General features: G+C 35.6%; 1 protein-coding gene across 1 annotated transcript; it reads left to right on the top strand.

The window, feature by feature from the left end:
* The first annotated feature begins 3,726 nt into the window (after positions 1 to 3,726).
* LOC113081904 (atrial natriuretic peptide receptor 1-like) lies at positions 3,727 to 17,189 on the top strand. Its single transcript, XM_026253804.1, has 27 exons — positions 3,727 to 3,814; positions 4,096 to 4,290; positions 4,386 to 4,507; positions 4,861 to 4,950; positions 5,044 to 5,189; positions 5,501 to 5,622; positions 5,722 to 5,868; positions 5,965 to 6,119; positions 6,280 to 6,415; positions 6,549 to 6,640; positions 6,759 to 6,888; positions 7,683 to 7,761; positions 8,161 to 8,260; positions 8,524 to 8,616; positions 8,774 to 8,851; positions 8,946 to 9,050; positions 9,617 to 9,688; positions 9,777 to 9,939; positions 10,103 to 10,255; positions 10,376 to 10,550; positions 12,726 to 12,890; positions 14,239 to 14,362; positions 14,985 to 15,053; positions 15,143 to 15,317; positions 16,318 to 16,416; positions 16,535 to 16,626; positions 17,016 to 17,189. Exons 2-27 carry the CDS (start codon positions 4,101 to 4,103, stop codon positions 17,061 to 17,063), a joined length of 3,120 nt encoding a protein of 1,039 aa, XP_026109589.1. The 5' UTR covers positions 3,727 to 3,814; positions 4,096 to 4,100; the 3' UTR covers positions 17,064 to 17,189.
* Positions 17,190 to 25,120: the final 7,931 nt, after the last annotated feature.

Consider the following 25,120-nt stretch of genomic DNA (forward strand, 5'->3'; position numbering starts at 1 on the left):
TGGCTGACACCCGATATAGTGCACTAGTGGATAGGGAGCAGTTTCGGACACAACTCTGGCGTTCCGTAATGCAACCAGTGATTCTGAGCTTTATGTATTGACTGCCATCTTCTGGCCAGGAAGAAAATTACTAGACGGGGCTTGTTTAATTATTTGCTAGTTAGCATGTGTTCCATTTAGGGCTGTAGCTATCAAATATTTTACTAATCGAGTATTCTACCGAAAATTCCATCGATTAATTGAGTAATCAGATAAAATGTGTTTTTGATTAATTAAAGTGCAATATTAAATATGCAAGAGAAAATAAGACTCTTGGGTCTCTTAAAATGAACGACTAAGTTTCCTTTTTTAGAATTTTTTTTTTTTAAATGCATAGAATGCAATGCATACATCAAAAATAAACATTTAATTATTACCCATTGTTTCTCTGTCTGTACTTGAACCGTGAACAATGACAAAGTTGACAGATGAATTAAGTGCATTTAAGTGCCATTCATTTAGGGTAGCATTCTTGTAGCATTTAGGAGGCAAAAACACATGGACAGGAAGTTGGAACAAGAGATTCACGTTTAAAATGCTCTCTGAACTCAGCTGCTTGCTCAGTGGAACATGAAGTAGCTGTCCGCACATATCGGTCCATACGTGATGATTTACGGAAAAAGAGGTGAAATAATTATTATTGATATCTATTACTAAACTAAAATATCATTATCATACAGTAAGTTAATGGCTGTGCATTTATAAATCCTGTTCATGGCCATCAAACTAAAATGAACAAAGACTCAAATTGGAGCACATAGGCTTAGGGACATGATAACATGTATTCAAAGTTCAGTATTCAAAGAAAAGTATCAACTGAGTATTCAGAGGCATTCAAAATTTTTTTTTTTGTTAAAATTTTTCTCCACTCCTTTTTCATGGTTAAATTAAGTTGTATTAATCAAAAAGCATGTCTAATTAATTAAAATCATAAAACTTAAACATTTACAGGGATCTCTGAAATGTTTTCTTTTTTATTCACCATCCCTATGTGTTTATTGTTACCTTATTCTGCATGCATAATTATTTAAATGCATGAAAACAACTTAATTTATTAGATTTTTTTCTTAAAATAGCCTTATGAAATGTTTTTCCCCCTCGGAAATTCAGTTGTGTATTTGCATATTTCTGGTTATCAAATGAAGGCATAAAACATTCATTTAATTTATCTTTAAATTATAAAAAATTAGGCAAACTTAATTTTTTGGTAAACAAAAGAGATTTACCATTAAAAATAAAACATGGAAGAAATGTTGTGTGGTTAAACCTTTACTCAAATCAAACGGTCAAATGCTCTTGAAGTGACTCTCAGTGCAGTTCTGGAGATGTTGTCCATGTGTTCACGTCCTTATTTAGTGAGATGACAGACGCTGAAATCCCCGGAGCTTCACGCACGCTTCCGTGTGTGTAATGAATGAAGCCGCGCTTCTGCTCCATTCATTAACACAGACATGCAGAACATGCAGGATTCATATTTAAATAGACTTTTCCGGCTTAATATTTACAGATATTAGTCCATACCGTGATTTGATGTAAGTGCAATGACCTATTTTTGATTAATTCATTCAAAATTTGCCAAATTCTTTGCCATTCCGCGTTAAACTGTAAATTCTGTTTTTATGACTGGATTCCGCAATTCCGTCCACGACTTCTGTATCGCGAAAATCATAGGGCCCTAGTTGTGGTATGCCAGCTCTTATCTTGCAATGGACACACGCCACAACGTTCTCTTTATGTTTCAATATGAAATGATCCCAAACCTTGGACATTTTGAGTCGTTTTCTCCTATTTGTTTCTCTTTGCTCATCGCCGTTGTCATTGCCATCGCGCCCTTCCATTTTGCAGCCCACGCCGTCAAATCAAAACACTGCTGACCCCTTGCGTCTCCTTCCACTTTGTGGGTGACGTAAACGCGTTGTGTCACATTAAAAAATAATTGCGAAAGAACTTGACATGAGCTTTAAAATAAATTAAAAGAGGCTTCGAGGCAGAGGAATTCCTCGATCATTTTTTTAATCGAGTTACACGAGGAACCATTTCAGCCCTTGTTCCATTCTTATCAACATCTCCAAGAAGGGTTTTCCTAACTTTTCAATGCATCCCCTTCCTATCTCCTATATTTGTAAAACCCTGAGGCATGAATACAATAACCAATATACACTGCGCACGTACATGTTTAAATTATATTTAAAAAGTAGATTGCTGCTTACTATAGAATGACTGGAATGGCGGTCTCAATTGTTTCGACTATATTAAGATTTACATTTTTCAAGTGACAAGCTGTGCAAGCTAACAGAGGAGAATTAACTGTCACGTAAAGCCAGTTGGTGGAACAATTTGATGACGTATTTGCTCATCACGTGATAAAAGGTGGTAATCAGAAAAGTTTATGCTTGTAATGCAAATTTATTCATCACTCTTAGGGCTACTTGTATAACATCAATCAGACTCTGTCAAACAAGTAAAATGAATATGACACTATTTTTGCCTTTACAAATATTTCTCGCCACGAAAGGTTACTCTGGAATCACTATTTGTGAACAGAAACTAAAGTTTAAACAAATGATTACATAAATAAATATAATATATTTATTTGATGTTTCTCATATATTAAAATATTGCACAAAAATGCATGTTAGATTAATATAAAGTAAATAATATTAAGATAATATTGTATTAAGTTTTAAGGGATGCTAAAAAACTGTTTAAAAAGATTTATGCTTTTAAAGTACTATTGAACTATTTATCATATCATATATTGGGCACATATATATTTATATTTTTTAAAAGGATGTTTAATGTAGTATATAGTTTATATATTTTTTTCAAATGTAAATTTATGCTAACTATAAAATTCCAGATTATGAAAGCTTTTTTTTTTTTTTTTAAGCAGAAAAGTCTCTCCACTATTCCTGTGCTATTTTTATTACCCTGTGTATTCGTGCAGTGATACAAACTAACCCCAATACAGATTTGATGGAAGACATATTTTGGTAGAAAATGACCACAACATTTATCTTTCTCTCATGCTGTTCAACTTCTTTTCACTGAGAAAGGTTTCAAATGTTTCTGACCTGTGAAACTGACAGACACACTAGAGGGCATTCCCACGATATGAGAAGCCTCCAGTGCCAGTGTGCAAGGGGATGACACAATCTTATTTATAATTTAACCTTTTGACCTCTTCTTCCTGACCTAGCTGATTCTCGTGCTATGATTCTTAATTACATTCTTTCTTTCTATTCTTCATTGAAACACAGAACGTTGGCAAACATGAGAAAATACCAGTTTATTTCAGAAGCTTACATCCATGTCATCATTTAATATGTACAGATCCTTGTTTATTCTTCCAAGCACTTTTGAAAAGAGCCCTTATGCATGTAAACAGAACCATTGCTACAGTATCACTCAAAGCATTGACAGAATAACATGATTTTTCAGACCTCATGGACATGAGAATTCACAACAACATCTGTAGACCAGTGTTTACTCATATGTTTGTTTAGCTATAAACAAATGTCAGAGGAACACCAGAGCTTGAGATACAGAGCAGTATTAATGTGAGACCCTTGATTTACAGTCACTCTGGGGAGATAACTGTCGTGGATGGCTGGATTCAGAGCAAAACCATATGGCCACAGTCTGCCACTGGATATTTTGCCCATCCGCGCTACATGCAGTTTCTAAAGCAAGGTCCCTTTTTAAAAAAATCAGTTTTTTACTTATTTTGTTCAAACTCTGTGTTGAAGCGGGAATTATTCTTTCGGAACGAGTGGTAAGTAATTTAATTTAACAATTTTACAGGCTTATTTAGTATGCATAGCACATGGGATTTATCCACTACGCTACAATTAGAAGCTATTCAAACAAATATATTTATACACCGTTTGATTACATGGGCAATATATATATATATATATATATATATATATATATATATATATATATATATATATATATATATATACACACATACAAATAAAATATACATATATATGTGTGTGTGTGTGTTTATTGTAAAATATGAATGCAAATTTGTACTAATATGCCATTTAGAGGTAATGAAGCACTTCGAGAGTCTCCCTGGCTCACTGCTCTTTTTGATGATCCTGGTTCCTCTCAGTCTGGGTGATAGATTCACCTTGTTGATCTCGATGCCAAACACCTCCATTCCTTTCAGTATTGGTCGGATTGGGGCTGGAGCTCTTATCGCTATCAGTTCTGTAAACAGCAGTCCGGACCTTCTGCGAGGTCAGTGAGCTATTTGTACCGAGCAGAAGAGGAAGATGCACACTATATTTACATATCATCCTTAATGTTATATGTTGTTGAATTATTCATGGCAGGTCATCATCTGGATTACCATTATGTGGACGATGAATGCAATGATCTGCGTGGCCCTGGGAAAATTGTGGCGCTTTACCATAAACACAAATACAGTGCTTTCATCGGACCTTCTTGCTCAAATGTACGTGGTTGTATTAGCTTCATTTCCAAGACAGCTGAAAGTCAAAACAAATAAATATTTAAAATACAGCGTAACGTAGTTTAAACGGAACGGGTCAAAGATAACAATCACTCATTTTATCATTACTCAGACAATAGACTTCCAAATTAAGGTATCAGTTTTCTACAAGCACACAGTTCCAATTAAAGCTGATAAAATTGACTTTTAACGCATGAAGGGCTATCAAAAAGTAATTACAAAAGTCGTTATAATCTCATTTGTCACAAGATATCATCATTACAAGACGAAGGACTATCAAATGTTCATTGAGTAGGAAATGGAGCGTTATCATCTGTTGCTAATTCTTATTTAAGGTCTGCGCAGTGACTGCTAAACTAGCAGCTTATTGGAACATTGCTGTCATCAGTCCCGTATGTGCTGATCAACAGTTTCTAGATAAGAAGGTCCGTTTTAATGTTTTGTTTCACTTATATCTGAAAATGCACTTTGCTTTTCAGTTGCTAAATGTCTTTTTCTCTTGGCCCCTTGGCATTCAGGACTATCCGACCTTAACAAGAGTGTTTGGACCTTTTACTAAACTAGGGGCTTTCTTTGTGGAAATCTGTAAGCAGTTTGGCTGGCAGCGCATCAGTATTGTGTATGACATTAAACAGATCTGGGCTATTTCTGCCGAGGGGATCAGGTATGTAATATTCCTCGAAACTGAGAGGTGGAAAATCTATGTTAATTGACATTTATTATAAATGGCATGTATGTAAATAAATAAATAGTAAGTTTAATGGTAAAGTGATTTTTAAGTATGTAAGTATATATTAGTATATAGTATAAAAGTATATATAATTATATATTAAGTACAAAAAAAATGTTGCACCAAGTAGAAAGGAAACTGTACTGGTTTATTTACAGTTTTCATATAAATGTACAGTTTTTTAGATGTGAAATATAGTTGCTATTATGAAGTCAAGAAGCTCATCTTAGAACTTTTTTCGAAAGGTATCAAGCGGAGCACAATAACATCACAGTGGCCAAGTATCAAGAAATCCATGGCTCTCTTTCTCAAGGGTCCTTGTCGACCTGGTCCTGGGTCTTAACTGAGGTGGCACGAGTCTCTCGCAGTAAGAAAAAAAATCCCGTCTGATGCAAATTTGTTCTCCCAAAATCTGTGAGGAACTAATCAATGAAGCTATTGTTTGTGTCCTTTTGCCTATATCCAGTTATTGTGATATCAGCACATGGCAAGGTGGTCCGCAGTTTGCTAATTGAAGCTCACAAGAAAGGCCTCACCAACGGAGATTTCGTGTTCTTTTGCTTCGAGCCATACAAGCAAAAGGTGCTATTTGGCAGTTTTGACTGGAAACAAGGTGTGTATTACATTACCACAAAATCAATGACTCTGCTCATAAAATGAGACATGATGTCATTTTCTATTTATAATGTATGGTTTTCTTCTTTCTCAGGTGATGGATATGACTCAGTAGTCAAGCAAGCTTATCAGGCTCTGTTTTTCCTGTCTCTGTATAAACCCAGTGATAAACGGTATCAGGCCTTCTCAGAGAATGTCATCAGAAGGTCCAAAATAGACTTTGGCTATACCTATGCTACAAATGAAAAGGTTTGCTTTTAGTATGCATATTAACAATGATAGAGTTTATTGTCAATGATACCACATCTGAATTTTGGTGCGTGGGCATGTGGCTGAATGGATGGAAAGCCATGTGATGGCACAACTTTTAGGTTACTTCATTATGAGTTCAACTGTTTTATTTCCACAGGTGTCATTCCTAGCAGCCATAGCCCATGATAGTGTCTGGCTGTATGCCCAGACATTAAACAAAACTTTGGCAGAAAAAGAAAACCCATATGACGGCTTAGCCATCACTAGACGAATGTGGAACAGAACCATTACAGGTTTGAAGAGCTTAAAATATATCCAGTGATTACCAACTGGATTTAAGATTACATGTGCCCATGCAATGCTGTATTATGTTATATAATATGAGTTAAAAGAAGCATATTTCTGCTTTTGGTTTTTGTTAAATAGGGATTCAAGGAGATGTAACTATTGATGCGAGTGGAGACCGTGAGTTAAATTACATGATGAAACAATTCCAAGGCGTTAATAACCAGTGTCAGGTGAGCAACTAACATATGCTTATTATTTAGACCGAACCAGTGCAAGCCATCTGAAAACTGCTCTGCTATTCGGAATTAGATTTGTCAAATGAGTCATACTCTAGGGTTCTCCACACAGGTCATTGCAAACTATTTTGGGACTTATAAGGCAGTACAAGGGGTTCAAATCAAGTGGCCTGGAGGACGGACAACTCCTCCCAAAGACTCTCCAGACTGTGGCTTTCAAGGAGAACTCTGCATCAATCTAGGTATTGGGCAACCCGCCCTCATCGGAAAAACATTACTGGCAACAATTCTGCAAAATTATATTACATAACACCTTGCACATTTCGAGACACTTGTGAAATGTCAAGTCCGTGGCAGAGGCACAGTTTTCAATGATGTGTTGGTATTTGGACTTTCATTGCCTCTAGGTTTGATGCATTTTACTTCCCATCATTCATTAATTTTAAAGGTGTGCTAATAACACACAGGAGCATGATATGAGGATTGGAAGCATGTTCATGTACTTCTGCTTATCAGCTCTTTCAAGGGGCCAGTTAAAGGCCATAGTACAGTCACTTTGTTTCCAGTAGGGGGCACCAGATACTCAACTTTGCTCCATACATTAGTTCATCCACACAGAACCACTCATCCCTTGGTTTCTCACCCCTTCATTTTCATCTTTTTTTGGCATTGCCCCATACCCTATCTTTGATTAAAAAATGGGTGAAAAGAAAAATCTTGAATAATGTACCAGTGCCTGCAAGAACCAAATGTCCAACTCAGTGGCAATATAGATTTCTCAGCTATTCACTGACTGAATATCCCTCAAGCTAACAGGTCGAAGTAATAAAAGTCTGGACAGACTTATGCAACCCGATATAATACTTTTATTAAAGGTGACTGGATGTGACTGTTTCATATTGCATTCCTACAGAATTACCCTTGGTGGCTTCCAGTTTTGCTGTATCATAATTCTATAAATGGACATAATTGCATTTTGACACCAAGTGAGTGCTAATCACCCAGCAGATCGTAAATGTGTGTGTTTTATTTACAGAGAGAAAATTCTTGATTGCTTTGGGGATTACTGTTGGCTTGGTGGCCGCAGGGACCCTAGCAGTCTGTGTTTTATACAGGTAATATGGTTCAAGTGTGTATTTTTAACAGCTCTTAAACATTAACAATGCCGAAATCAAGCGTAGAAATGTGTTCTTTTGCATAAGTGCAATGCCTATACTTTTTTTTTTTTTTACTTCCCAAGAGATTTGTTTGAGCTAGTTACACCGTTTTCATTTATTTTGGATGTAAGATTTGCATGTTATACTGCAATTATGTTGAAACATTCTGTTGATTTTATAGTTCATGAATGCCAGACTAAATTCAGCTGAAATGTTAGAGCTGATGCCCAAAAATGCAAGCCTTATTCAATCAGCTCCACTGCTGTTCTTCAGTTTTTCTCAGTATTTCATTGGCTTTGTAGAAATACGGTCTTAGATTTTCTACAGTCTTCAGATTAAACTGATATTTATTACCAGGAAGTTCAAACTCCAGGAGGACGCCTCCAAGATGCTGTGGACAGTCAATGCTGATGATGTCATAATGATGCCGCATCACTCCTCAACCTTGCCAGCAAAGGTTTTAAGAGGATTTAATGCATTTTAAGATGATTAAGTAATTATTCTGGCCAACAATTTACTTTATTTTGTAATGCAAGAACATAATAGCAACTGTGAGGCAGAAATGATATAATTAACAATGTCATAGACACTGTCATGTAAAGAGATAACCAATTCTACCTCCTTATCATTACTGTTTTAATTGTGGGTTGTTTGGATGGATTTGCTACATGCACTATGAATGAATCTATAACATCTAGATTCTCCTCTTTTGTTGTTCAGTCCCACAGATCCAAACCCATTCAGGCTTCTTTGGAGTCTATAATTTGCAGCATGCAAGACAAGCCATCAGCACACAGAACTGCAGTCTACAAAGTGCAATATTTGTGATCTTAGTGTTTACACATTTACGTCACTGTATTCCAACATAACGTAGAAGACAATTTATGCTACAAAAACTGGGCATGATTTAGTTGCCCAATAAAACGATTCATAGTTAATTAAATTATTTTTTTCTCTCTCTCCCCTTCAGGGGACAATTTGTTCTGTTTGCTTTCTGAATTTAAGAAGCACTCATCTAAGCAGTGAGCTGTTGGCGGAACTCAAACATGTAAACTCTGCTCAATACATTGACAAATGCATTACATTTTTATACAATATGTTAGTGATATGATGTACCTCAATCAGTACCTATGTGTCTTCAGTGCAGAGATTCGACCCATTATAACCTTTGTAAATTTATTGGAGCGGCCCTGGAGACCCCTCAGCCCTTCATTCTTACCGAGTACTGCCCTAAAGGAAGCCTGGAGGTGCTCTTACGCAGATAATTGTTTCTTTTCCATCTGCATTTTCCAACTATGTTTATCTTCAAAATTTTCTTATGGCTTTTTTAATAATGACTTTTTAATAAAGGGTTTAGGAACAAATACATGTAACTATTAGGACAGTGAATGTAATCCTTATACAGGAAATTTATTGCAATATATATATATATATATATATATATATATATATATATATATATATATATATATATATATATATATAACAGCTTCGAAATTAACATAACATCAATGTATCTTCAAGTAAAGTGTACTAAAGACCTTATTTTATTAAAATTCCAGAAAGTATTCTATAAGCTTTCTAATCTTTCATAGTTGAACAGCTCTACTGATATATAATGTCAATTCTGTTATTACTGACTCTTTTTATGGAAAGAGCTGTGTATATTATTGAACCAAAATTGTAGATTTACAGTTTTGGAACAATGTAAAATTATGACTGAATATTTGGGTGAACAAGAAAAGTGATATCTTCTTATTATTTTAAGAATGGTCATTGTAACTAAAGTTTTTTGTGTCCCCCAAATTCTCAGGACATTTTGAAGAATGAGTCTATCAAGCTGGACTGGACATTCAAGTATTCCCTCATGCTAGACATTGTAAAGGTCGAAATGTCTGTGTTTTATAGTCTAAACTGTTTTCTCTGACAGAAGAATATAAAACAGTGATGGATTAATTTCGACTTTGATGTAGGGCATGGACTATTTGCACCACAGTCCCTTGCACTGTCACGGTCGCCTCTCGTCATCAAGCTGTGTCGTGGACAGCCGCTTTGTCCTGAAGGTCACTGATTTTGGACTTAACGCAGTCAGGCGTTCAGACTCAGAGCAGAGCCTTGGATTTGACCCCTGGACCGGTAAGCCGGAAATGTAGAACTCTGAAGAAGAAATTAATTTTTGTTTGGATGAAAAATATAGTATTTATTTAGAGCTCAATACATAAACACACAAATATGTTCCACACATAAATGTAAATGTAGATCGTTTTGTGTAGATTTTAAAATATGTTTTCATTTTAAGCTCTGTTATGGAGGGCACCAGAGCTGCTGAGAGAGTCCATTTCAGCTAATGGTACTCAAAAAGGGGACATCTACAGTTTCGCCATTATTGCTCAAGAGGTAGTATATCGTAGAGGGCCTTTCTACATTCCCAACTGTCACTTCAGTGCTAGAGGTATGATAATACTCTCCTCTCCCTCTCCCTATAAAGCCTCTTTTTATAACTTAAAGTAAACCATCTCTGATGGATAACTTTACAGGACTGTTGTTGACTCTCTCCCTGTCTGTTTTTCAGAGATTGTGGAGCGGGTTAGGGCGAGAGGCTGTAGCCCATTGAGGCCTCACATAGACCCATCGGAGGGTGTAGAGGAACTGGAGGGAATCATAGTCAGCTGCTGGAGAGAGAAACCTGCAGAGAGACCAGACTTCTCTTCTCTCAGGACTGCCATCAAGAAACTCTGTCCTAATGGGTCAGTAATGAAGCAAGACACAGAGCAATATATTTCTCTACATTTTTTTACTTCATTTTAGATGGAATAGGTCACCTCATCAGGGCTTATTTTTAGTTGGTTTAGGTGGTTTTAGTTAGTTTAAGCTTGGGTCAACCTGCTACATTTAGTTTACACTAAGAAACAATAAACTTTTAACAGTGTGCAGTTGACTGATTCACAAATACTTTGAAAATTGGTTTGATTGAATCAAGCCTTATTAGATATCTGAACTTATGTTTGAACTCGTGTGTATTTACAGTATCAGTTTGTTATTAGTGTTGAGCAATGATTAATCGTGATTAATCGCATCCAAAATAGATTTTTGAGTACATAATATATTTGTGTGTACTGTGTATATTTACTGTATATATAAATAAACACACATGCATGTATGTATTTAATAAAAATATACAATATGTTTATATATTAAATGTATTTATATAATATTAATTATATGAATATAAATATATACATGTAAATACATGAAAATATTTTCTAACTATATACTGTGTGTGTGTCTTTATATATACATAATAAATATACACAGTACACACACATATAGCCTGTTATGTACACACAAACCTTTATTTTGGATGTGATTAATCGTGATTAATCGTTGCCTGGCAGTTTTTATTTTTATTAAACCTATTAAAAATAATTTCCAATAAATCAAATTAAGCTAAATTTAATTAAGATACAAAAAACTTAAATCTTATAATATGTAAGACTTTAACTTAAACTTTTTTTTTATTGCTACTAACTGAAATAGAATGCCTTAAAGTTAAAGTACTCACTAAAACCAAAATACATTTAAGATAAACAGAAATAATAATAAAAACAACAACAACACATAAAACAATTACTAAAGCTTAAATTAGAATTAAAAGGAATTCTGAAAATGTAAAAATAAAAGCACATTCATTTAACTGTACCCCAGTTCCGTATACGGGACACCTACATTTACTTCACTATTACAATTAAATCTAATCTAATCATGATAAACTATATATTGTTGGAAAGGTCTAAGGCTCCCAAATATATTTTATTTTACCAATGTTTTTTGTTAAATATTATTAACAGGAGTTCTGACCTTTGTTAAAAAAAAAAAGACTTAAAATCTAAAAATTCATCCTTTAAAACCCATTTTAAAATCAGACATTGCATAACAATGTAAATGGTGAATCAATATCATGTTACAAAATGTTTTCATTCATGAATTTATCATGCACTATAAAGTCTATGTTCAAAAATGTGAGTGACAGTTAAGGGGTTAAAATATTAATAGACTATAGTAGCATATAAAAATAATACTACAATTATATTATAAAGGTTTTAATATTATTTATTTCATAAAACAAATATCTTCACTCATGTATCTCAGTCAGCTAATACACCTTATAATCTGCATTTTAATTTTACATCATATACAGTACACTATAAAACAGTGACATGTTGGCAGTTGGCACTTGAATACCTCAGACCAAAACAAATAGAACCCCAAACACTCTAACTTTTATTGTACTCTCCAGACTGCACTTTTATTAGACTTTCTGCTGATACAATCTTCCCCACTTGCAAAGTAAGATTCCCAAGTGCAGTCAGTGTTAACATTGAGATAAGTTTGATTAAAGGCACTTTAAACAAGCATTGCTGCGGCATCAGTAGTGTACAGCTATCTCTCCTTCCCAATCTAATGCGGTCTTGACACTGCTACAGTTGCACGTTCTTCCTCTTTGTGCTTGTTTCAGCTGTAAATGAGGGTAGTTGTGACTAATGAGTGCTTTTGAGGTAATAAAGAAGAACAGGGCAGGGACACAGAGGATCATTAATTACACTTACAAATGACAGTGCTTAATCAGGTAGACAAACAAACAGGATATGGCCACTCTGGGGACCAGTGACACACAACCCAGCGATCATAGAGTCCCACGAGAACAACCCTGTCACAACGTATCAGGCTAAACATTTATACTGGCTTTGGAGGATGAAAGGGGAGATTAAAAAAAATTAAAAATGGTGTTGTGTGTACTGTGTGCTGATGAATGTTTCTTTTGCAACAAATGGCCCTTGAAGGGGCAATAAAGAATTACTGCTTCTTAAATGTGATATTGCTAAATGCTAGTTAGTAGTAATGATAAAGAATGATATTTGCAGAGCATTCGTGTGTATGCACAGGGGCTCTGAGAACATTCTGGATAACCTGCTGTCCCGTATGGAGCAGTATGCGTGTAATCTGGAGGAGATAGTCAGTGAACGTACCGCTGAACTCCAGGAAGAGAAGAAGCGAGCAGAGGGACTACTCACGCAGATGTTGCCACGGTAACATTTCAGATTATGACCCCCCCCCCCCCCCCAAAAAAAAAAAAATCTGATCCAAAGCTACCTAGAACTAATTTCTTCCTTTTTAACTATTCTTCCTTTTTCTATTCTTTGATTTTCAAATAAATATGCATATACTGTAGACTATGGCACATCAAGCTGAAGGTTTGCTATTGACAAGTGTCAGGCTGTCTTTGAGCATCTATTGGTGTAGTTTTTGCAGTATGTTCCATTTGTTGAACCATCTCTTGGTAAGAGAGCATACACTGATTGGGTGTTACGTGCACGCAAAGTCCATAGGACACATGCAGAATGCTCTTTTGGCTATTCCAGTTTGTGTTTCTGTTTGATGAATACAGACTACTGCCTCCCATGGTGCAAGATGTGCCAGTTGGCTTTGGTCTTTAGTGAAGCTCATTTTGACCATTGTCAGCTTTGTTTCCGCTATTTATCTATGTTGGTTTGTTGTGTCTTAGCCTTAAAGGGATAGTTCACCCTCAAAAAATTTTATTCTGTCATTAATCACTCATGTGATTCCAAATCCGTGGAATGACCTCCATTCATCTTAAGAATAATTAAGATATTTTTGATGAAACCGGAGAGGTTTCTGACCCTCCCATAGACAGCAATGGAACTACCATGTTCAAGGTCCAGAAATGTAGTAAGTTAAAATAGGTTACTGGTTCAACTGTAATTTCATGAAGCTACGAGAATTGGATTTCATTAAAATATCTTGATATCTAGATGAACAAAGGTCTTACGGGTTTGGAAGAACATGAAAGTGAGTAATTAATGGCAGAGTTTTTATTTTTGGGTGAAATATCTTTTTAACGGTTAACATGTTCGATATATAAACTTGGGTTAAAATGCACTTGACTGTCATTTGATGAATTATTGCTGCAATGAAAATATTCACACATCTTGTTTAATAAAATTGTTTGCCATCTTATTATATTAACACAAAACAGATTTGATTTTCTTCCCTCCACTTATCCAATCCTAACTTTGAATACTCCAGATCTTCATCTGTGTTTTGAAGATGAATGAAAGATTTGGGTAATGGAAGTAATAATGTAAATGATGACAGAATTTTCATTTTCGGGTAAACAATCCCTTTAACACCTGGTTAAGTTGGAGGTGTAGTGAATATGATGTAGGTTTTCTTGTTGATATAGTGCAGACAAAAGTGGCACGACTGTTCAGTGAATTTGAGCGCAACACTTCAGTTCCTAAAAACTTGCTTGCACCTGGCCTAACAAGCCTACGTGACGAGACCACTGATCCTCACCAAGCCCTCCACTTGAAACCTGCCTTTGAAAAGTGCCTGTCTTTTTTCTTGTATTTTTAGATGTGTAGCCGCTCAGCTCATAGCGGGAAAGACAGTGAGAGCAGAAACCTACGACTGCGTAACCATCTATTTCAGTGACATTGAAGGCTTCACAGCCATGTCAGCATCCCTCACGCCAATGCAGGTGATGAAAGACGCAGAGACTCAAACAGCATCTCAGAGAGTTTCTGCCCGGCACTTTCCTTGCAGGCAATTTTAAAAAACAATTTGTTGTGTGTGTTTTTTTTTTCAATATAGGTCCTATGTGGGGTTATTTGTTCAGATTCTGATTGTATTTTAACAAAAAACATATGTCCAGAGCTATTTGGGGAGGTTTGAGGAGCTGCCTTCCTCCGTTGTCTAAGACTTTGAAATACCTACACTTGTTAAATTATGTATGCGCCTGTGTGTGTTTGTTTGTGTATGGTCTGTTATAAGATCAAATATCCACATAGTACGCTCTGGAATGGGTTTCATATGTCACATAAGAGCTCCTGACATTATTAGGTGACATGGCACAAGTGCCAAAAACTCTACTCTGTCACGGATATCAGGCTACTGTTAGCATAGCTGCTGGCTCACACGCCCGTCTGAGCCTTAAAGTGGAAATAATACATTCGCATGATGCTATTTATGGACCGCACTGAAGCCCACAGCTGAACCACAATGGAAAACGATTGTCACTTTACAGAAACTTTGATCTCTGTATCTGTATCCTTAAGCTGACTGCTATAAACTGCACTTGTTTCCTTTTTGCTGTACTTTAGGTAGTGAACGTTCTGAATGACCTGTACACATACTTCGACAATATCATAGACAACCACAATGTTTATAAGGTACATCATTTGAATGCCTCATCATCATGCGAGGTGATTTTAACCATTGTAGGAAATATGTTGCTTCATGTGTCCTTTGCTGTATCCAGGTAGAAACCATTGGCGATTCCTACATGGTAGTGTCGGGTCTGCCTACCAGAAATGGAGACGACCATGTAAAAGAAATAGCAAGTATGTCATTAGCTGTGGTGCAGGGCATGAGGAGCTTCTACAGTCCACACATACCAGAGCAGCAGCTGAGGGTCCGCATTGGAGTTCATTCAGGTAATAACTGGATGGTGACAGCTCTTTGGCTGTGCCATTCTTGTTTATTCACTGGCCTGCACTGACCCTGATCAATCACAAAAACAAATGTGCTCAGGCTATGAGTGTATTGCCTTGTAATTTATGTAATGTAAGCTATTTTTTTCTATTTTTATTTGTATGCTCTTATACTAAAGTATGAACAAGTATACAAGGGGTGTCCAACCTTACCAGTAGTTCAAGTACTGAAATGTCTATTTCAATTAAATGCTGTCCTTTGGAACATTCAGTTCTTCAAAGAAAATGAATCATGGATTCCACAAAAAAAAAAAAAAAAAAAAAAAAAAAAAACACAAAAAAAGTTTCTTTTGCACCAAATTAGCATATTAGAATGATTTCTGAAGGGACACTGAATACTGGAATGATGCTGAAAGTTCACCTTTGCCATCACAAAAATATTCTGCATTTTAAATGCATTTTAAATATTCTTTGCATTTCAAAACAGAAAGCAAAAATTAAAAAAAAATTAATCATCCTCTCTGTCAAAAATTCTAAATAAAAGTATAGCAAAAGAAATAATTTTTCAGTATGCATAAAAATATGTACAACCTACTGTAAGAAACAGATTGTGCATTATACAGTTTTGGGGGACTACTTCTAATAAATACATTTGATTATGACTGGTTGTTTATACAGAAGGTTTATACAGTACATTTCATTTCTTCTCTCTCTTGCCTTTTTCAGATGTGTTTTCAATACAAAGCCAATGATGCATTTGAATATTTTTTCTGATTTGGTCCATTTCTGCATCAGACGAGTGTTTATGCTGCTCAGGCATTCTTGGAGTGATTTCAACTTGCCAACTTGGCTTATGACACATATGAGAAAAATTCAAATAAAATACATCATTATACATTTTATCACAAAACATAGGCTGAGTAGTGGAAAAGGAAAAACTATTTAAAATGTGTTGTGGAAAAATACCGAATCATAAAAAAACAAATCATTTTGCTTGTTACAGGGCCTTGTGTCGCGGGGGTTGTGGGTCTGAAAATGCCACGCTACTGTTTATTTGGAGACACTGTGAACACTGCCTCCAGGATGGAGACATATGGATTACGTAAGATCACTCATAATGCATGTGTTGACAGCAGATTACGAAGATATGTCAGAGAAGCATTTGAAATAAAACTCACGTGATTGATCTGACATCATATCGTTTTATTTTCCCCTCTTAGCACTGAGGATCCATGTGAGCAGTTCCACCAAGTCTCTCCTAGACACTTTCAGGACTTTCCGCTGTGAACTGCGAGGTGACATCCACATAAAGGTACAGAGTTACTGCCCCTGTGACATTCACCTCAGGGAGCATCATATTGCTTTCATCTCACCTGTCTGACCACATCACAACAGTCCGATTCCCTCAGCTGATTCTTCATTCACATGTTTATTATAGGATTGGTGCTTCAAAATGACTAACAAGTTACAAAACCATACCGTGTAATCAAATGACATCATAACTACAATCACGGCTGTAAACATTAATGTCTAAAAAGTTGTGTATACATGGCAACATAATTTCAGAAAGAGTGGAAATATTTATTCGGTAATGAGTCACAGCTGGTAAGGACCTATAAATAGAGCTCAAAAGCGTCCTCTTAACCACACATTTTCAAAGCTTCGGAAGTGCTCTCACCTCGCTGTTCTCTTCCATTTCAGGGAAAGGGCTGGGTGAGGACATACTGGCTTTTGGGAGAGGACTACTAAACCAGATCCCTTTTTTCAATACTTTTTTAACATGATTTTTTAACATGAGTATATTACACTATATTTCTACTTTGTATTGCATGTTTGCAATATTTTAGTTCAAGAAGCAAATGTTTGGGGTTGGGAAGATTTATTTTTTTTTTTCTTATGAATTGTGTATTTCGTATTATATATTTATGTAAAATACAGTAAAAACAACAACAACAATATTTTTACAAATATTATTACACACACACACACATATACATGCATACATACTGTACATGTACACATATATTAAATATAACTGTTTTCCTCTTGAATATATTAACTCCAGTCTTCAGTATAACCATTTAGAAATAATGTTTCTTGAACACCAAATCATTATGATTATCAAATTTGTGCTGCTTGATATTTATGTGAAAAGTGAGATTTTTTTTTCAGGGTTTTTTGGTGAATAGAAAATTAAAAACATGATTTTACTGTCTCTTTTGATAAAAATGTATGTATCCTTGCAGAATAAAAGTATTTACATATATATATATTTAAATAAATATATAACACTTAAAAGTAGTATAAACAGTAGTGCATATCAAAACCAAAAAAAGTCTTCAAATATCTTTTAACAACATATACACCAATTCGTAATTTACAATATTCTCAGCACAGCCTCTTAGTTGTTCCCCAAACACGGTTGTGATCCGGGAGTGACAGGGCCTTTACAAGGCATGCTCCAAATCTGTGGAATTCTCTCCCAATTGACAATGGGATGATAATTCTTTAACTGTTTTTAAAACTTTTCCCAAAAACATTCTTTTTCAGGAATGCTTGTATTTTTTTTTTTTTTTATTGTATTGTTTTGTGATTTATTTTTTGTTGAATTTATAGTATGTTTTCTTATATTGTTGTGTTTTCCTTTAATGTAAGCTTTCATGTAAAGAACCTTGAGAAAGAAACGTTTAAAGGTGCTATATAAAGAAATGTATTATTATTATTATATTCATCTTTATATTAATCACAAATTGATTGGGCACCATAATGAAATGGAAAATAATAGCCAGAAAGATCTGATATTTCCCTTTTCAATTATTCAGATATTTGTTTGCAGGGCCAGACTGGGACGCAATTTCAGTTGGGGAAATCTCACTTGTACCTTTTTAGGTACAGCAGCTTGACATTACAGCAGTACACTGTACATATTAGTACCTTAAAAGTAGTAATTCATACCCTTAAGCTGCTAATTTGTAGGCCTACCTGTTAGGGGTAAAAATGAACAAATATGTCCTTTTAAGGGTCCTGTGTCAGTGACGAACTGTTGTACCTCAAAAGGTGCAATTTTGGCCCGTTATGTCCTGTATATAGCCTATACTGTATATCCACAACAATTTCTGAAACCAGACAACCCTATTATTTGTATGGCCATCACATAAAAAAGGTCTACTTTGTCTGGGGCCGAGGAAAATAATTAAAGGTTCTCTCTTGCACTGCACCTTCTCGTCACTTCACTTCCCTTTCCATTTTCTTTATTTTCCCCAATATCTCTTTGATTAAACTTATATTTCACAAAACATACAATACCAGTCCATTTTTTTTTGCATTTTTCTTATACAAAGTACAGCAAGAGCAGTAATATTATGATATTTTTTTTACTATTTAAAAATACTATTTACTACTGCTTTCGATTGGAATATAGATTTTAAATTTCATTTATTGCTGTGATCAAAAAGCTGAATTTTCAGCATCATTACTGCAGTCTTCAGTGTCACATGATCCTTCAGAAATCCATCTAATATGCTGATTTGGTGTTCAAGAAAAATAGCTGTTGTTGTTGTTGTTGTTGTTGTTATTATTATTATTATTATCATCAATATTTAAAACAGAGTACATCAGTATTCTTTAATGAATATTAAGATCCAAAGATCAGCATTTATCTGAAATAAAAAGCTTTTGCAACATTACCCATGGACTGTACCAAAAGTTTGGAGTGAGTATTATTTATTTAGTGAATGAAGGCTTGGTGAGCAGAAAATACTTCAAAAAACATTATAAAATCTTTCTGATCAAAACTTTTTGACTGGTAGTCTATTAAAACACAAAACTAAAGTTAAAACTAAAGTGCCCAAATGTCAAAATTATTACATTATATTAGTTGAAAAAGTCTAATACACTATTATTAGGTTGTGAACCTGTCACTCATATTATTTTTTGTGCTGCTGTCTGCTCTAACTCCCTCCCTCCCTGTAGCCTACAATAAATCCATGTGAATATCTGTCTCTGCAAAAAAAAATTAAATGTAACTTTACAATCGATATTGATGTCCTTTAGAACAGCATATTCTGAATGATGATAATATGGGGTGCTAGTGATAGCCTACAGATACTAGCAGTTTAATACTCAACTACAGTAATAAAGACAAAATCATCTAGCGTATTTACAGATGAAACTGACCTGCACTTGAAGCCCTGAACAGGTCAGTGATGTAGCTACATTTCACCTTCTTCTTCTGGCCGCTTTCTTTCTTTCATTGAGTGCAGCGTATCGGTTCTGTCTGGAACCGTTTGACGGAAATGCAGAACAGACATGATCTGATTTGTGCAGCGCAGAGCAGAACCGCCAGTCAAGACTAACCAATTTATGACTTCTTATCGAATGAAAAAATCTGAAATGATATCTTTGGTACATTGAGAAGGCATAAATATAATAATAATAATAATAAATAAATAAATAAATAAATAAAGGGCAAATCAGCCGCCAGGCCACCGGGAATTTTCCCAGTGCTCACGATGGCTAGACCTGGACTGTTTATTAGTGTTTATTTGCATTTCTACACTCATTCCATTAATTCAATTCTACCACAGGGCATTTTTGTTGGACTGTATTTTATAATCTGTCACCTATGGACACTGCTGAGAGCAGGCCATTACATTAATAGCACTCCCATTCCACAGTTGACCCTATGTGATTCATTCCCCTTCTGGCTTTTAACCAGCCATCTCTATCTTGCATTGACACTGGAGCTTTCACTAAAAGCATTTAACTGTTGTACCATATTGACAGCAAACCTCTAAAAACTCCAGATTCCGTCTTAACGGTCTACAAATTACTGTCGCTGAAAGGGACTGTCCACATCGGCATTACTCCTTCCTTGCTTTCTGGTAACCTTTGCCCCCTTATCACAGGGGTTATAAACACAATTTTCAGACAAGACATTGCTGTATAGAATTGCTCTGCATTTTGTTAGGGGAAATGAAAAGGGTATGTTTTAAGCCCCATCAGTCTGATATCTGCGTCTTTTTGGAGTTAATGGGAAACTGACTTTGCTAGAATTTATTCCTACAGATAATCTTCAATTCAAACACAAACATCTCAGGAGTTGAATGATTAGTTTTTTAAGCTATATTCAGCAATGTCTGTTCAAAGTTTGGGGTTTTAAATAGGCCCATTTAGTCCTATTGTTGCCTATAATGTACAGTATATACAACACCCAATTTTAATCACAGCATAATAGGTGTTGATACAGTTCTCATGAGATAAGTTTTCTTGTTTCACATTCTGACATTACACTATTTGTGCAAAACTTTTGGAATGATTTCCCACCCCCAGATATGTTAGTACAAACACATTCAGAACAAGATTCCAAAATCAAGTATTTTGACACTAATCACTACTGAATACTTAATTAAATTCAAATCCCTCATGAATTCTTTATTTTATATCTCTCAAAAGTACATTGCGAACTCCAGTTCAGAATTCAAAGCTAATCATGTTTGTCTTGTAATTCATTTCTTGCTCAGGTTGCTGCCTGCTTCCTGTAATATAGTATGTATCCCTTAAGTAGCAACGGCATTCATCCAAGACCACTTTAGCAATTTTCCTCCGGTTAAGATTCTTGTCACGGAAGCTGGATCAGTGTCCTCTGAGAGGCGCTTTCTTACATTGAGCCAAGACCCCAAATGGGTGAAATGTTTTACTCAATGAAAGTGCTGATGGGGTTACTTCCTACTCGTGATCATGCTGTTGTGTCGGTGTTGTTATAAGATACAAACAGGTCATGTTTACAGTAGAAACAGTTCTCGCTGTATGCTTGTTTTGGCTTTATGCCTTGTTGGCACTGGTGTGCTGTGGACAGTCATTGGTTGTATGAGTAATTATGGGCGAGGCTAGCTCATTTTGTACGAGCGAGGAAGTGTTGTGTGAGAAGGGTCTTTAGGAGATGTGGCTAGATGGACCTGGGCTTTCCTCGATGACCTGTGACCGGCTCTGCAAATGTTTTCTTTTGTGATGACCTGAGAAGCGGCTGCCATGAGTGGTTTAACATACTTGATGCAGATCATTGTTCTTGTAACATAGATGCAACAGAACAGGAGAATTTTAACCCAAACATCCTGGAGCAGATTGAAGGATATCCTGCTTTCTTCAGCAAGTAAAAGGCAAAGACTGTTAAAGTTGTTGTTAACTTCAAAATTATAATAATAATAATACGATGCAGAATATGATAACACTTTTTATGAGGCTATGAATAAGCACTGTACTGTAGCTCCAAGATACAGTACATCTTTCATTTAGGATTTAAAAAAAATATATATATAATGCAACCATGGCTTAACACAGTTAACCACCAGATCCTCCTGTCAGCCCTATTTGCAAAGGGCACCTCAGGAACCACACTCCAGTGGTTTGAGTCTTATCTCTCAGATAGGTCCTTCAAGATATCACAATATCTAACTACTGGGGTGCCTCAGGGCTCAGTTCTTGGACCACTTCTCTGTCTACATGGCATCACTAGGTTCTGTGGCTTTTCATATCACTGCTATGCTGATGACACTCAGCTCTACCTCTCATTCCATCCTGATGATCCAACGATAGCCTTTTCACATTTCAGCTCGTCTAACAGACATTTCTTGCTTGATAAAGGACCATCACCTTTAACTCAAAATGCTTGTGGGTCAATCAAACCCATAGTTTCATCACAATTTAACCATCCATTTAGGCAAATCAACCATAACTCCTTCAAAAACAGCCAGAAACCTTGGAGTTATGATTGATGATCAGCTGACTTTCTCAGGCCACATTGCTAAAACTGCTCGGTCCTGCAGATTTGCTTTATTCAACATTGCATGTTCTTTCAGAACATGCTGCACAACTCCTTGTTCGAACTCTTGTTCTGTCCAGACTGCAGACAGCACTCTCAGTTCTAATTCTATTCTTTAAAAAAAGTGTCCCTTTTAGACTTGCACTCTATTCATTTACTGCTTGTTTTAATAATAATAATAATAATAATAATAATAATAATAATAATAATAATAATAATAATAATAATAATAATAATTAAAAAACACTAGCTTTTCTAATCTTTTTTTGTATTGTTTTCTTATTATGTATTATATAATAATTATAATAATAAAACTTTCTACGTGTACTGCTTTAAGCTAACTGAGACTTGTTATAGTACTTGCATATAATTGCTCTTTTGTTGATTTTGATTGCTTCCATTGTCCTCATTCCAAGTGTCTGCTAAATGATTAAATGTAAATGTAAATGTAAAAAATTCCCAAAATGATTAAATCGCCTCTTTGTCTCATTAAATAGCTGTGTTTATTTGACACAATCGGTATTATTTGTACACAATATATTATTCGGACAATTATATTGTTTATAGCTAAAGAATCACGAGCGCCAGTAGGCTTTTGAGTTGAGCGCGTCTGGAAGCTGTGACATCGTGAGGACAAAACCAACCAAAACAAACCATGGCTAACAGTCAGATTCAGCGTATATTTATGATCCAGAATCAGATCCAGAGGCTGAAACTGAATGAGAGCAGCAGCAGCAACGACTCGCTCCGAGCGGGGCTCGAACCGGGGTCTCCGGCATGGGAAGGGACGCACTAACAAAGAGGAAGAGATATTTGAAGCAGTTTTACTCACCGCCTGCGGTTCCAACACACGATCGTGACCCTTTTTCGTTGGGATTGCATCATCCTTAAGAAATAAACGATACGCAAATCCATCGTCAAACTGGGCCTTGTTTGTAAAACAAGCATCTTCGAAATGCAGTGAACAAACAAAAACACTTGCACAACTCCGTTAATGCTCTGTAAAAATAAACTCCATCCACTGGTCCCTTAATGCTGTTTTTTTTGGTAATCTTTGCAGGGTTGTCTTGCCCTGGCAACCAAAAACACACTTCTTTTGTGACTTTTCGCAACGCTCTCGCTCTTATCAGTGAATCGCTCTGATCAGTGAAATGTCTGTGCTTAGCCTCGCTATACGGGAGCACGCGCTCTTCCGGCAGACATGCCCTCAGGGCCCATATAAGGAAATTCCGCTCCATCTAACGTCACACAGAGCCATACTCGATAAAAACTTTCCGAAACTTGTGACAAACCGGAAGGAGTATTTTGGGAACAAACACAAATTATATTGTGGGTGCATGGATGGAAGGTTAATTGGATAGATGGATTAATCAATGGATGAATGGTTAATTGGGGGGATAGATGGGTGGGTGGGTGGATACATGGTTAGTTATAGTTATTGTATGGATAGATAGATGGATGGATGGATGGATGGATGGGTGAACAGATGAATAATTTGGTGGGTGGATGGATGGAAGGTTAATCGGATGTATAATTATGTGGATAGATTGATGGATGGATAGATATTTGGATGGATGGATGGATGTACAATAGGGTGGATGGATGGATACATGGGTGGTTAGTTATTTAGATGGATGGATGGATAGGCCAATGCAACCAGTGTGTGCAAAAATGTAATGTAGTCTGTGATTACCTCCAATCAATTCTGCTGCTTTATAGTCATACAGTATCCTTGATCATATTCATAATTAACAAAACTCTCATTATACTGGATTCACTGTGACACATCCCTGCCGGTTGGTCTCAGCCTGCTTTTTCAATAGCGCAGATGCTCTGTGCCTCTCCTGACAAACACTCACATTACATATGAATGACTGGGCTGGAGACACCGCTGGCCAAGGAGTGAGTGTGCCTTTTATCTGGGAGCAATTGAAAACCCCACATGTTTAATTAAAGCTCATCCTACACACTTGACAGACTTGAGCACAGGCAGACGTTCCAGCCAGGTATTTGTAGGGCAGTTTCACCTGTCAGATGTATCACAGCAGGGGTTTCCGGAGGAGAGAAGGACGTGTATAGTGGGCTTGGAAAAATGACAAATAGGGTTATATTTGGCCTTGTGCATAAATTGACAGATATAAATACAGTATATATGTGTCAAGTCAAATTTATTTGTATATTACTTAGTATATATATGCATATGTATATTATTCCATAGAATGTCTTTAAAACAGGGGAAGACATCACCATATGTATTATTATTTTTAATTATTATAAAGCAAGAATTTGTTCACACTTTTTCTTCAGGCAATAATTAGATTATAAATTTGATTTAGTCTAATAAAATTTAAGTCACTAGTTTAATTGTACAGTTCAGATGCATTCAAATCGTGAGATGTGTCATCATTTCAATTAAACACTAAATTTTTGTGCTACAGCAAGCAGGTTTTCTGGCCATCTACATAATGTTTTACAATTAATTTAATAATTTAGTAATAATTATTTGTATCTTTTGCAATGCATTAGCAAGCAAGCTGCTTACAGTTAGTTAATCCATTCAGGCATCTTTGTTTTCACAAACGTTAACAAAATCATAATAAAAAATGAAACAAAATAGAATATGATTTGATTATTTGGAAAAACAAAGTGGGAATTAGGTTTGAGTGGGTTCTGAATTTACTCATCAGTCTTGTGCAGAGTGTATAGCTTTTATTCTTGCCAAAATAATCATGAACACCCTAATCTAAAGTGTGACCAGAATGATTTATGTAAATACTTGAAAGAATTAAAAGAACCATTTCATGTCTGTCCTTGTATAATTAACTTATCGAGGTTAATATAGGATTTAGAAAGTAATAAGTAATTAAATACTTTTTGGAGAAAGTAATTTTTAAAGTATTCTAATTACACTGTTGAAGATGTAATTAGTAACTAGTAATTAATTACTTTTTTAGAGTTACTTAACTTACACTGGTGATGCGTCAGG

This window comes from Carassius auratus, unplaced genomic scaffold (genome assembly GCF_003368295.1).
Source record: "Carassius auratus strain Wakin unplaced genomic scaffold, ASM336829v1 scaf_tig00035252, whole genome shotgun sequence".
Classification (NCBI taxonomy): Eukaryota; Metazoa; Chordata; class Actinopteri; order Cypriniformes; family Cyprinidae; genus Carassius; species Carassius auratus.